Here is a 13,274-nt window from a genome sequence, read left to right on the forward strand (position 1 = left end):
TGCTAATACCTGCCATTCTGCTATGATTCTCACAAAACGGACACCACCAATGACTCTAGAATGGCCGAAAACCTTAGAAATGGTTCAGGCCGCTCGAAAAATCGACCCGAAATGGCTTCGAAAAGCCCGATCAAACTCTCGGTCAAACCTGGTCAACTCTGGTAAACTTTAACAGAATATTCCCCCACAGCATTAGTGACGTCGTAAACTGTGCGGTTTTCTGACGTCGCACGTGGGGCCCACTACCGACGTGACACTGTGGGCCCACCTTCTAAGGCGTAAAATGTGGGACCCACTGTAGGTCCCAGTTGCTGGTGTGGCGGCTAACTTGGCCGCTAACTGGACGGTTTACTGGGCGCCACGTGGCGCTAACTGGGCGTTAACGCGGCACGAGTCCAGGCTGACCTAGCCGTCTTCTACCTTCTGCTCGTTCACTGGACTTTCGCCAGCGCGTGAAGGAGCGTAGGTGCGCGTGGGAACGTCGCCTTAATGTCGGCGGCACATGTGAGCGTGTGCGACTTCGTCCGATCTCCATTCGAGCTCTGGTTTCCGCCGTTAGCTTCGTCTCGACGAGAGGAATCTTGTGGTTGTCTCAAAACTGAGTTTCAAGCTACTAGGCAAAGGCTCAAACTTGGGAATTTTGCTTCAATCCGACGATTTTGCTCCAACCTCGCTCTGATACCATTTGTTGAGAAGAGATCTTTGAGCAACAATCGCACACAAGCAAAAATACACAAACAAGAATGGAACACCAGATTTACGTGGTTCGGTCCACTATGACCTACATCCACGGGAGAGCACAAATCTACTATAACTGTCGGGAGAAATATACAAGAAGAAGGAGGAGGCTACTGCCCTCAACTCCTCTCTTACTCTCTCTTCACTCTGCCTCACACAACACAGCACCACACACTCTCCAACTCACAGCTCTCTGGACTTACAAAACACAGCACCACAACTCACACAATCTGCTGCAACTCTCCACACATTGCACACACAATTACAAACACATATATACACATGGGAGGGGGAAGAAGTCAAATAAGGAAGCTATAATGTCAACGTGGCCGTCCATCTCCAACTTCAACATTTTTTGCTGAGTGGTGCGGCTGTCGTGCCGACACTCATACGAGTCGCATATCCTAACATTAGGGACATTAGCATATGACGTTAAGGGAACACATGAAAGGAACCTAGACTATGTTATGATTGGTTTACAGAGTTGTTATTTCCTTCTTGGCATTTATGAGAATGTTTCTTTGTTAAGTGGATTTTGTCTTTATTATTATTATTTTTTTCTGGTGCGTTAGTCACCGGTGATGGCTTTGGGTGAGAATTATGGTGGAGGTCAATCAATGGGTGGTGGTTGTAAGCGTTGTGATGAGGAAAGAATAGGAAGTTTTTCTCGAGCATATGGGGCCACGCACTGTCAAATCTCAGGCTCACCCTATTTATAATTTTGAAAACAGAGGGCAGAACAAGATCGTTCTGATATCAGTAAATCTCGACTGAATCCTGCTGTTCTTCTTCTTCTTCCCTCCCTCTCTCTCTCTCTCTAGAGAGACGCAGGCCCCATTGAGTGGGGAATGTTGGGAGCCATCTTCTGTACTTTCATGCAATTCTACTCTTCGGGACAAAAACACTGGATGATCCAGCATCTTTTATCAAAAAACGCAGGATGGACCAGTGTCTTTTATCAAAAAAACGCTGGATGGACTAGTGTCTTTTCAAATGCATCAATTCCAGAAATAAAGTCCCATCCAAACTTTTTTCAAATATTTTTAATTAAAATAAATTTCAATTCAGGAAAAAACTCATAACAAGTTATTTGGTGACAGGGCTACTGGTTTTATTTGAGTGCAACTGTGGGACTTGTGGCAGGATTTTGGCCCATAATAGGTCCTTTGCTATTCAATAAGAAATGGAGATCTCATTATTTCCAATTTCTAGAGAATCTTGGATACAAACTTTGTGGCCTTAGTGCCACTGCCACACAATGTTGCTAAATGTGTGTTTCTGCTCGATTCACAAGGAATAAACTTAATATTGCACACCTATGTTTTTTTATTCTGTCATTATTTCCTAAATTTTTACAATTTGCTTCTGCATTTGACTCATTAGGCACTTTAACCCAGAGTATGTTGAGCATGTTGAGGTAGTGGTTAGCCCTTTTAAAAAAAAAAATTTTCTCTTGGCTGGCATTTTGAAGGGAAATGGTTACAAACGATAGCACATTTTAATGTCCAGAGGATTATTAGCACTTAGCAGCACTTCATTCCAAGTGAATTTCTAATATCCGAGAAACAAAGAATAAATTAAAATAACCAATAAAATTATTAGGAACCCCTTCTTCGTCTAATCAAACTAAACTATTGATTGAGACTTTTAAATTTTCACTAATTGAAGAGCACATCATCCGCTTACATGGGGAAGCTGAAATCCAATTAGTAGTAGTAGTGGTAAGACATACAAATACAACAAGAGGCATATGTTCTTGAGCAAAGTTTTACATCTCTATTCAAGATGGAGATTCTATATAGAACTAAACAAAAAAAATCACTCTGTGCTTGCCACCATTCCCTCACCTAAAATTCTTACTTCTCTAACAAAATAATCTTCCTTACGTCCAATTTGCCGCGTATAATGCCTCATATGGTGCTCCACTCACCAGACAAGAACTCTCATAAAACTAGACCTTTCCTCAATACCAAACTGATAATGCAAAGAAGTTCGAGTAACAACCTTGCAATAATGGCTTGAGCCAATCAACCGTGCACCTGTAGTGACTGATGGACAAAGAATATACTTGGACATACATCCAATCACAACTTAAAGACCTTCCAGTAGCTGCCCCTCCGCATTCAATTTAACACCAAGATCATTTGTTACCATCTTTCTTAAAGCAAGTTACGAGATTTACTAGCATTCCCACAATACAGATAATTGAGCATAACATCTTATATCCACATCACTAGCATTCCCACAATACAGATAATTGAGCATAACATCTTATAACCACATTACTAGCAATCCCACAATACAGATAATTGAGCATAACATCTTATATCCACCTTAGGATTACAAGCTAGGCTGCAAAGAAGGGAAAGAACCAAATGGACTGCAAATAATACATGACAGATACCTGCATACTTCTGTCTCTTCCCCCGTTTGAAGGCATAGGCAAATGCATACGTAATCTTTATTCCCATTTTTCTTTCCCGAATGGATCATTCAATGGATGCCATCTCTTATGCTGGCTATGAACAACCTCAGCTCTCTTGCCTTCTTTTGATGTTCAGGCGACGCTTCAGTTTCTGAGTCACTCAAATCAATTACATCAATTGGCTGAAGATTAGGCTGTTGACATTTGGAAACATTGCCGGTGTGTACTGCTGGAGGACTCAAGAGATCAATGACCACCTTTTCAGCAACACTCGAAGTGTTAAAGCAGTGATTCTTTTCACTGTAATCGATGTAGTTTTCTGAGTCCATAACAGGCAGCCGCTCTTTGTTTGCTAGATCAACCCTCGATATAGCACTACTATTGTCTGATATTGATGCTCTCATAGCAAAGGTATTGCAGAAGGAAGAGGAACCACTTCCAGAGTCAATATTGAGCAACAGACCTTGGAGTTTTAGGTTGATTTCAGCTAGGGAAGCTTGATTCTCTGATTGATTTAATCTTGGTTTACAAGGATTCCGTTTCTTCTCCTTAGTCCTGCTCTCATTATACTCTGCTATCTTCTCAGGACAAGCACTGGGGGTGAAGGGTAGAAAAACTGCATGTTAAATTAATCTTCTATTGAAATAATAAATACTCCATGGAGAGATTTAGAGAGAGTAAAAGCATATAGAGGGATCCAGATAACCAACCCACTACCTCTTTTTATATTTTCAAACTCATTTGGCTTTGTTTTATATGGTTATGGGTTTTACATTAAAGATAAACTACAATGAGGATTCCATTAAGAATGATACTATAGGTTCACCTTCTTTTTTTTCTTTTTTTTTTCATAAAAAGCATTCTTTAGAAAGAATCATGTTCTACTTAAAAAAAAAACGTGTCTGCAACTTCCACGAGAAAGGACACACCACAATATTTCCCAATTTTAGCGAGGGCAATAGTACAAGTTTAACAAAGCCATTCAGTTATTATAATGTAAATTTCACCTTGCCTTGAATCCCTCAAATATAAGCCATTCAGCACTATAGCTCAAATTTTTTATGGAAAACAACAAATGACAAACAAAACCAAGCCTTACTCCCACTAAGTGGGGTCGGCTATATGATTCCTTTTCTCCCAATCTATGCGATCATGGACCATTTCTTTTGATAGATTCAAAGATATTAAATCCTTATTCACTATCTCCTCCCAAGTTATTTTAGGTCTATCACTATCCCTTCAACTACTCTTCACAATAACTGAGTCACTCTTCCTCAAAGGTGCACTATGTGGCCTCTGTTGCAAGTGTCCATACCATCTGATTCGTCCCTCCCTTATCTTATCTTCTATAGGAGCTACACCTAACTTACCACGAATATGTCCATTCCTTAATTTATCTTTCAATATTATACTACTCATCCATCTAAGCATTCTCATCTCGGCAACTTTTACTTTTTGGTTATTATGTTTCTTTGTCGACCAACATTCCGATCCATATAGCATAACTGGTCTTATAGCTGTCCTATAAAACTTCCCTTTCAATTTTAAGGGTATTCTACGATCACAGAACACATTTGAAGCACTTCTCCATTTTACCCAACTTGCTTTAACTCTATGCATTACATCATCTTCAATTTCTCTTTCAGCTTGCATAATAGATCCAAGGTATCGAAATCTACAAGTGCTATTTATTTTTTCCATCATCAAGTTTAACTTTGTCTAAAATTTTTATGGAAAAATTGGAGAAAAAAAAATGAATTTTAAAACCCTAAACTAAGTTCAAATTAGGCTTGGGAATCACTCGTTTACATAATGAACGAGACTAAACGAGCTCTTACTGAGCTGCTCGTGAACAGATTGGCTCATTTGCAGCCCTACACTTGAGTATTTAATTAAACCCCATCCCCCCCCCCCCCCCCACCTCCATTTTACTATTTTGCCTCTTCCAAAATCCCAAATTCCCCATTCCATTTACCATTTTACCTTTAACCCTCTTGTATAAACAGTAATTACTTGGGGGGTCGTTTCATATCACTATCAAAAATTATGAAAATGAAAATCAGAAACAAAGACTAAAAATCAGAAATAGGAAAACAAAAAACCAACAACCTAGTCTAGTTCATATTTGCAAAAAAATAATTAATTAAAAATATAACAAAAAAATACTAATTGTTCTCTTTAAATCAAATTATGTTTTTAATTCTTATAAAATAATAAAAGTTCAAATTAATATCATATAAATTAGCGGAAAAGGATTCATGTAGCCAACCCCACCAAGTGGGACTTAAGGCTTGGTTTCATTGTTGTTATTGTAATAAAAGTTCAAATTAATACAAATTAAAAATACTGTAATAAAAATAAAATTATTATAATTTGTTTTTATATTTTTGAAATTCACTTTTTAATAACAATATTATTGTACATGACAACTGAAATATAGTAAATATATTTTGTAATTGACTTTCATTATTATTATTTTTTTTAAATTTATGGATATTTTTTATTTTAATTTTGTTTAAATTCATATGATCATTTTATTTTATTTTAAATAAAAAAATGTGTATAAAATAAATTATTTACTATACAAAACTATCTTTGGATGTTAACTAAAATCATAAAATCTGATTATTAGTTTTTTCGCAAACAACTAAAAACCAATAACAAAAACAGAAAACTAGCAATACAAATGTTTTTATAATCTATTTCTTCACTGTACATAAACAAAAATAGAAAACAGAAAATAACAATAATATCAAACAAACCCTTAATTATTAGTTATTAACTTATTATAAGTTCATAACAATTACCCCCTTAAGTGAATTTGTTATTAACTTATTATAAACGCCTTGTTTCCATGATATGCCATTTATATACCCTACACACTAAAAATTTGTCATGTATGCATTTTCTAAATTTATTGAGTCCAAATTATGCATAATCATCTATTTTAATATTTCCCAAAGTTCCATTGTAAAATTCCATCATTTACTATAAATTTCCATCATTTCCTCAAATCAAAATCAAAATCGAAATTTCTATAAATTGAGACCACCCAAATCAAATATTAAAGTCCTCGAATATGACAAAGCTAAAACAAGCACTAAGAAAGTTTCATCCTCAAACTTGTTTCCAAATTACTTATGAATTTCCTTCAAAGTTGTCCAATTAAACACTGAAGATAAGAATATTTTTATTTTTTTCTTTTCCTAATTGAGGTTACCTATAAGATTTAGTCAAGCTGTCAACAAGGATCTTTGATTTTGTTAAATCTTGATATACATTGTTCACCTTAATCTAATAGCTTAAGCTTTTAAGTAAAGTGGTAATCTAACATGGTATTAGAGCTAGTTACCCAAGAGGTCCTAGGTTCCAGTTTTATTGCCCGTGTTTATTAATTGGTGTTAAAAAAATTATTGTATTCCCTGCAATGGGTGTTATTTATCATGTGTTAATCTCTCCACATGTTGTCAGGTTGCATGTGTAGGGGAGCGTTAAAGCTTGATATACATTGTTGACCCACAATCTAACAACTTAAGTTTTTAGATAAAGTGGTAATCTAACATATTTAAATTATAAATTCAAATTTGCATAAACAAAACAACATTCTAGTAATACCTACAAAAAATGTGAGATACATAAATGAAAAAAATCTTTCAATTTTTTTAGGACAATACTTGACCCAATAGTAAGGGTGTTACACTATCAAGTTCAAGTCAAGAAAACCTCTCCAAATTTGAAGGTATTAGTTTGAGTAACAAAAGCCTATCCAAATGTGGCAGCAAGATTGTGCACATCTTTTGGAGTATATGTTGAATTATTGTATACCTTTGGGCCAATGATATTTGGCTTTTCACATGAGGCACGGCCAAAAGTGGAGGCTATTGAGGGTAAAGACTCATTGTGCTTCACTCCTTATGTTGCCACTATGCAAAGTTTTCAAGGGTATATAGGCTCCTCCCTCAATGATGCAAACCCATGCGATCTGTTGGAAAGTTTCCAAATTTATCTAGTCAACTCTCCTTGATTATAAGAGAAATTTCTATAATTATGTAAATATTCTTAGGAGATATTCTAGGAGATTTGTTAGGAATTGTCATTCTTTCCTTTATTATTCTTTCCTTTTAGATTATCCTTGTAGTCTATAAGACATTCAGATTGTACCTTTTTTTTAAATAATAAGATGTACTATTTCAATTCTTCTCCACTTCTAGATGGTATCAGAGGTTGGTTTTCTTTTCCTTTCGGCAGTTATAGCCTCTAAAACCTAGACCTTTTTGCCCTAACCTTGTTCAGCCTCCATTATGTCTAAAATTTCTGAAACTTCCACCATGGCCAGACCTGAACGTGTGATCAACACCAAAAATGAAACCAAAGTAGCCCATACCGAACCCCATTCAGTCCAATCACAAATATCTGTCTCAATGAAGCCAACTTCTTGATATGGTCTCAGTCAATTCAAATGTATATCCGTGGGAGAGGTAAGATTGGTTACCTTACTAGTGAAACCAAGGTCCTTGACAAAGCAGACCCATCATATGCTATATGGGATGCTGAAAATTCCATGATTATGGCTTGGCTTGTGAATGCAATGGATGAAGATATTAATGCTAATTACATGTGCTATCTTACTGCAAAAGAACTCTGGGATAACTAAGTATTTTAATGTTCTTAAGGGACTGTGGTAGGACTTGGATCTATTCAATGATTATGAATGGAAGAGCCCTAATGATCGCAACTACAACAAGAACATGGTGGAAAAAGCAAGAATTTTTAAATTCTTGGCTAGAATTTTGATGAGGTCAGGAGGAGGATTCTTGGTAGACAACCTCTGCCTCCAATTGGAGAGGTATTTTCTAAAGTGAGATGTGAAGATTGTCGTCGAAATGTTATGCTAAAGAAAAAAGGGCTGATGGAGCAGTGAAGAACTCGACTTTGGTTGCTGCTAATCCTACTGTTTTGGCTGCTGCTAATGCCTTTGTATAGCGGTCATATCTCAATAAAAAATCTCGAATATGGCGTGACTATTGTAATAAGCCATGCCATACCCGAGAAACCCGCTGGAAATTATATGGAAAGCCAACAAATTGGAAGAGCGGCAAACCTAGACCTAGAAACAACCAAGTGATTCCTAGAGCAAATGAAGCCTATACCAATGTTCTAACTTCAGAGTAGATTGATCAACTTCTTCAATTGTTGAAATCCAATCCGATATCCGGTACTTTTATTAATTCCTTGGCCCAAACAGGTAATATGTCGAGTGCCTATTCTAGTTCTTTAGCCTTTGCACCATGGATTATTGATTCAGGTGCATCCAACCATATGACCAATATATCTCAATTGTTTCAATCTTATTATCCTTGTCCGGGTAACAAAAAGGTTAGGATTACAAATGGGAGTCTTTCATCCATTGCTAGAGCAAGTATAATTAGAATTTTCGAGAAAACAAAATTAAAATCCGTCGCAATCTTCTATTTGTTAGTAGATTATCTCGTGATTCTAATTGTCGTATCATATTCTTTGATTCTCACTGTGAATTTCAAGACCAAAACTTGGGGGCGATGATTGGTAGTTCTAGGATGATCGATGGCTTTTATTATTTTGATGATACCCTACTCAGCAATAAACAAGCTCAAGGCTTGAGTAGTAGTACTAGTTCAATCCCTGTGCGTGATCAAATAATGCTTTTGCATCTTAGATTATGGCATCTTAGTTTTTCTTATTTAAAATATTTGTTGCCTAGTCTGTTTAAAATTTTGGATTGTACTTCTCGTCAATGTGACGTTTGTCATTTATCAAAAAGTCATCAAGTTCCTTATAATTCAAAAGGCTACCATGCATAAAAACCCTTTTATTTGATTCATAGAGATGTTTGGGGTCCCTCTAAGGTTACTACCTTATTTGGAGAAAAATGGATTGTGACTTTTATAGATCATCATAATCGGATTTGTTGGGTAATGGGTATATTTGATGAATGGAAAATCTGAAGGTGAAATATTATTCAAGAATTTTTATAGTATGACAAAAATCAATTTCACACAAAAATAAGCATACTTCGTATAGATAATGGTACAAAATATTTCAACCAAGTTTTGGGAAATTTTTTGAAAGAAAGAGGGATTCAACATCAATCCACGTGTCGTGACACCCCACAACAAAATGGCATCGCTAAAAGAAAAAAGCATCATTTACTTGAGGTTGCATGGGCTATAATGTTTTCCATGCATATTCCAAAATATTTGTGCGGGGATGCTACTCTAATTGCTTGTTACCTTATTAATAGAATGCCTACCCGTGTGCTGCAGTATATCACTCCTTTGGCATGCCTAAAAATATCCTTTCATGATAATAGGAAAAATTTGTATCTGCCTCTAAAAGTATTTGGATGCACTGTTTTTGTTCATATTCTAGCTCATCTTAGATCTAAACTTAATCCTAGGGCTGAAAAATGTGTGTTTCTTGGATATGCTCCCAATAAGAGAGGGTACAAATGTTTAAATCCAAAAACAAAAAAAAAAATTCACATCAGTATGGATGTCATTTTTTGTTGAAAATCAGTCTAACTTTAACCAAACTTATCTTCGAGGGAGAAAGAGAGTAGTGAAGATCATTTTTGGCAAACTTCTATACCAATGCCTAATGTTTTCCTTGACATTGACATCCCTCTAAAAAACATTCAAGGAACTGAAATTTTAAATAGTGAAAAAAATGGAAATCCCAATCTGCCTGTACAAAGCATAAAGGAATCACAAGTAGGGAGAGAATTGCTACAGAATAATCTCTCTTTTGAGCTTCGTATTTATACTAGAGACAGGTATCGTTCTAATACTAAGGATTATCCCACAATTTCAGAGCAAAATCAATCATCACCTCCAAAAACTAGTCATTTGGAAATCCCAGGTAATCCTTCTACTACACTTTCAATTGATCAATCTACTGACCTTGATGTACCTATAGCCATTAGGAAAGGAGTTAGAACCTGTACCATACACCCCATTGCCAAATATTTATCATACCATAGACTCTCTCATAATCATGACCATTCAGGAAGCTGTGGATCATCTGGATTGAAAGTTAGCAATTCTTGAAGAGATGAATGCACTACAGAACAACAGTACTTGGGAAATTATTAATTTACCAAAGGAAAAGAAAATTGTAGGTTGCAAGTGGGTGTTTACAGTTAAATGCAAGGCTGATGGCAATATAAAGAGATATAAGGCGAGACTCGTTGCAAAAGGGTTTACACAAATATACGGAATTGACTATCAAGAAACTTTTGCTCTAGTGGCCAAGATAAACTCAATCCAAGTGTTACTCTCCTTAGCCGAACATTCTAACTGGCCCTTACACCAGTTGGATGTAAAGAATGCTTTTTTAAATGGAGATCTAGAGGATGAAGTGTTTTTGGAATTACCACTAGGTTTTGAAGGTAATCTTGGCAGAGATAAGGTGTGTAAATTGAAAAAAAAAAATCATTGTATGGGCTCAAGCAATCTCCGAGAGCTTGGTTTGAATGCTTTGGGAAGGCTATAAAGGGTCATGGTTACAGCCAAGGTCAAGCTGATATTCTATAAGCACTCAAGTGAAGGGAAGGTCGCTATTCTAATTGTCAATGTTGACGATATTATTTTGACAGGTAATGACAGCAAGGAACTTGAGAAATTAAAACAAATGCTTGCTAATGAATTTGAGATTAGAGATTTGGGTGATTTGAAGTATTTTCTCGGTATGGAATTTGCAAGGTTAAAAAAAGGTATTTTTGTTTCACAAAGAAAATATGTGCTTGACTTGCTTGGAGAAATAAGTTTACTAGGGTGTAAAGCAGCTGAGACACCTATAGAGCCTAATCGTAAACTACAACCTGCCAAGCCTGAAGAAGTAACCAATAGAGAACAGTTCCAAAGATTGGTTGGAAGGCTACTTTATCTATCACATACATGTCCTGACATAGCCTTTGCTGTCAGTATGGTAACCCCATTCATGCAGTCACCAGGGCCTGACCACTTTGATGCAGTTTATGAAATCCTAAGATATTTAAAAGGTCTATTGTTTGAACACCATAGACATCTACAAGTTGAGGTATACACTGACGCAGATTGGGCTGGGAGTATAATTGATAGAAGATCAACTTCTGGTTATTGTGCCTTTGTTGGTGGAAATTTGGTTAGCAAAAAAACAAAATGTTGTAGCTAGGAGTAGTGCAGAGGCACAATTTAGAGCAGTTGCTCATGAAATTTGTGAAGTGTTGAAAAATTGAAAATCACTAATCCACTACCTATGAGATTGTATTGCGATAACAAATCTGTCATAGCCATTGCTAACAATCCAGTGCTTCATGATACAACAAAACATGTTGAGGTCGACAAGCATTTTATAAAGGAGAAGCTGGACAGTGGACTGATTTGTTCACCCTATATCTCTACAATTGAACAAGTAACAGATATACTTACAAAAGGACTACCAAAGAAGCAATTTGAAAATTTGATTGGCAAGCTGGCTATGGAAGACATCTTCAAACCAGCTTAAGGGGAAGTGTTGGAAAGTTTCCAAAATTATCCAATCAACCCTCATTGATTATAGGAGAAATTTTTGTAATTATGTAAATATTCTTTGGAGATATTCTATGACATATTCTTAGGAGATATTCTAAGAGATTTGTTAGCAATTGTCATTCTTTCCTTTTGTTATTCTTTCCTTTATTATTCTTTCCTTTTAGATTATCCTTGTATAAGACATTCAGATTGCGCCTTATTTTAAAATAATAACAAATACTATTTCAATTCTCTCCACTTCTAGGCGAACTAATGAACCATGTTAAATTCCAATTGAAAGATTAAGCTATTACTATGTGGACCAACAATGCATATCAAGCCTCAACATTTCCCAACACGTGCAATTCGATTGCACATGGAGAGAGAAACAAACAATGAATAACACCCATGCTAGGTACAAAATACTTTTTTAATTAACTTATAATAAACACAAGCAACAATACTAGAACCCGAGACCTCTTGTCAGCCATGGCATTAATACTATGTTAGATTACCACTTACCTAAAAGTTTAAACCAGTGTTTTAAAAGGCTCAATCGAGGCTCGCCTTGAGGGTCACCTCAAGGCAAGGCATGCTTAAAACACCTTGAGGCTGAATTTAAAATACTAAATTCCAAAAAGGCTAATGCATTACATGCTGAGGCTTACGCATGTTTACAAAAAGACGCCTTTTGCACCTTTTTAGTTGTGGCTTACACATATTGGGTGTGTGATTCTCAAGTTAGAATTGATTAGAAAATTTTAACTACATGTTTGTATAAAAAGAATGTCCTAATATGAGTTTGTTTCTAAAACTCTTGAACTGACCTTGCCAAAATAACTAAGAGTTGTATCTTATATCATGAAAATAGTTTGAACTTTGTAATGGTATAGCTATCTCTTGTCATGATTTATGTCATGAATTCAAGTTAGCAATTTTTGAATGGCCAACAATTATTTTACAAAGTATATCTAGTTTTTCGTTTTTTAACATTATATTTGTGATTTTATTAATTTTTACTTTATTTTAAATATTTATAATTTATTTAACAAATTTTTATCTTAAAAAACAAATTCTAAAAAGGCTTACACCCCAACGCCTTAAGGCTTACGCCTCGCCTTTTGAGGGTTAAAATGCCTTACCTTACACCTTCACCTTTTAAAACATTGGTTTAAACTATTAAGTGGTGGACCAACAATGTATTCAAGCCTTAACAACCTGTTTTATATTCACAAGTCACACACACACACTTGTTATGCTTAGGGGTGTAAGTAAGTCAAGCTGACTCGCGAGCTGCTCGAACTCGACTCGTTCCTTAACTCAACTCGACTCAATTCAAGTCGAGTTCAAATTACTCAAATATTTTAACGAGTCAAATTCGAACTCAATAATAAACTCAAGTCGAGTTTCGAGCCTAATCGAGCTTATTAATTTTATTATTTTTATATTATATATATGTCATATAATATACATTTTATAAATATATTAATATTATAAGTACATTATATATATTTATATATGTATTTATTAATTTATAATCAAATCAAGCTTGAGTTTTATAAACTTGTAACCAAGTAAACTTC

General features: G+C 35.5%; 1 protein-coding gene across 4 annotated transcripts in view; it reads right to left on the reverse strand.

Annotated features, from left to right (window-relative positions):
* Positions 1-2,934: 2,934 nt before the first annotated feature.
* Positions 2,935-13,274, reverse strand: part of LOC131146750 (single-strand DNA endonuclease 1) — a 46,716-nt gene continuing 36,376 nt past the window's right edge. For all 4 annotated transcript variants that reach the window (XM_058096519.1, XM_058096518.1, XM_058096521.1 and 1 more), the window contains one exon: positions 2,935-3,757. In XM_058096519.1, coding sequence (XP_057952502.1) covers positions 3,232-3,757 — 526 coding nt within the window. In that variant the 3' untranslated portion in view covers positions 2,935-3,231. The remainder of the gene's footprint in view (positions 3,758-13,274) is intronic.

The sequence above is a fragment of the Malania oleifera genome, chromosome 13 (assembly GCF_029873635.1).
Source record: "Malania oleifera isolate guangnan ecotype guangnan chromosome 13, ASM2987363v1, whole genome shotgun sequence".
NCBI classification, from domain to species: Eukaryota; Viridiplantae; Streptophyta; class Magnoliopsida; order Santalales; family Ximeniaceae; genus Malania; species Malania oleifera.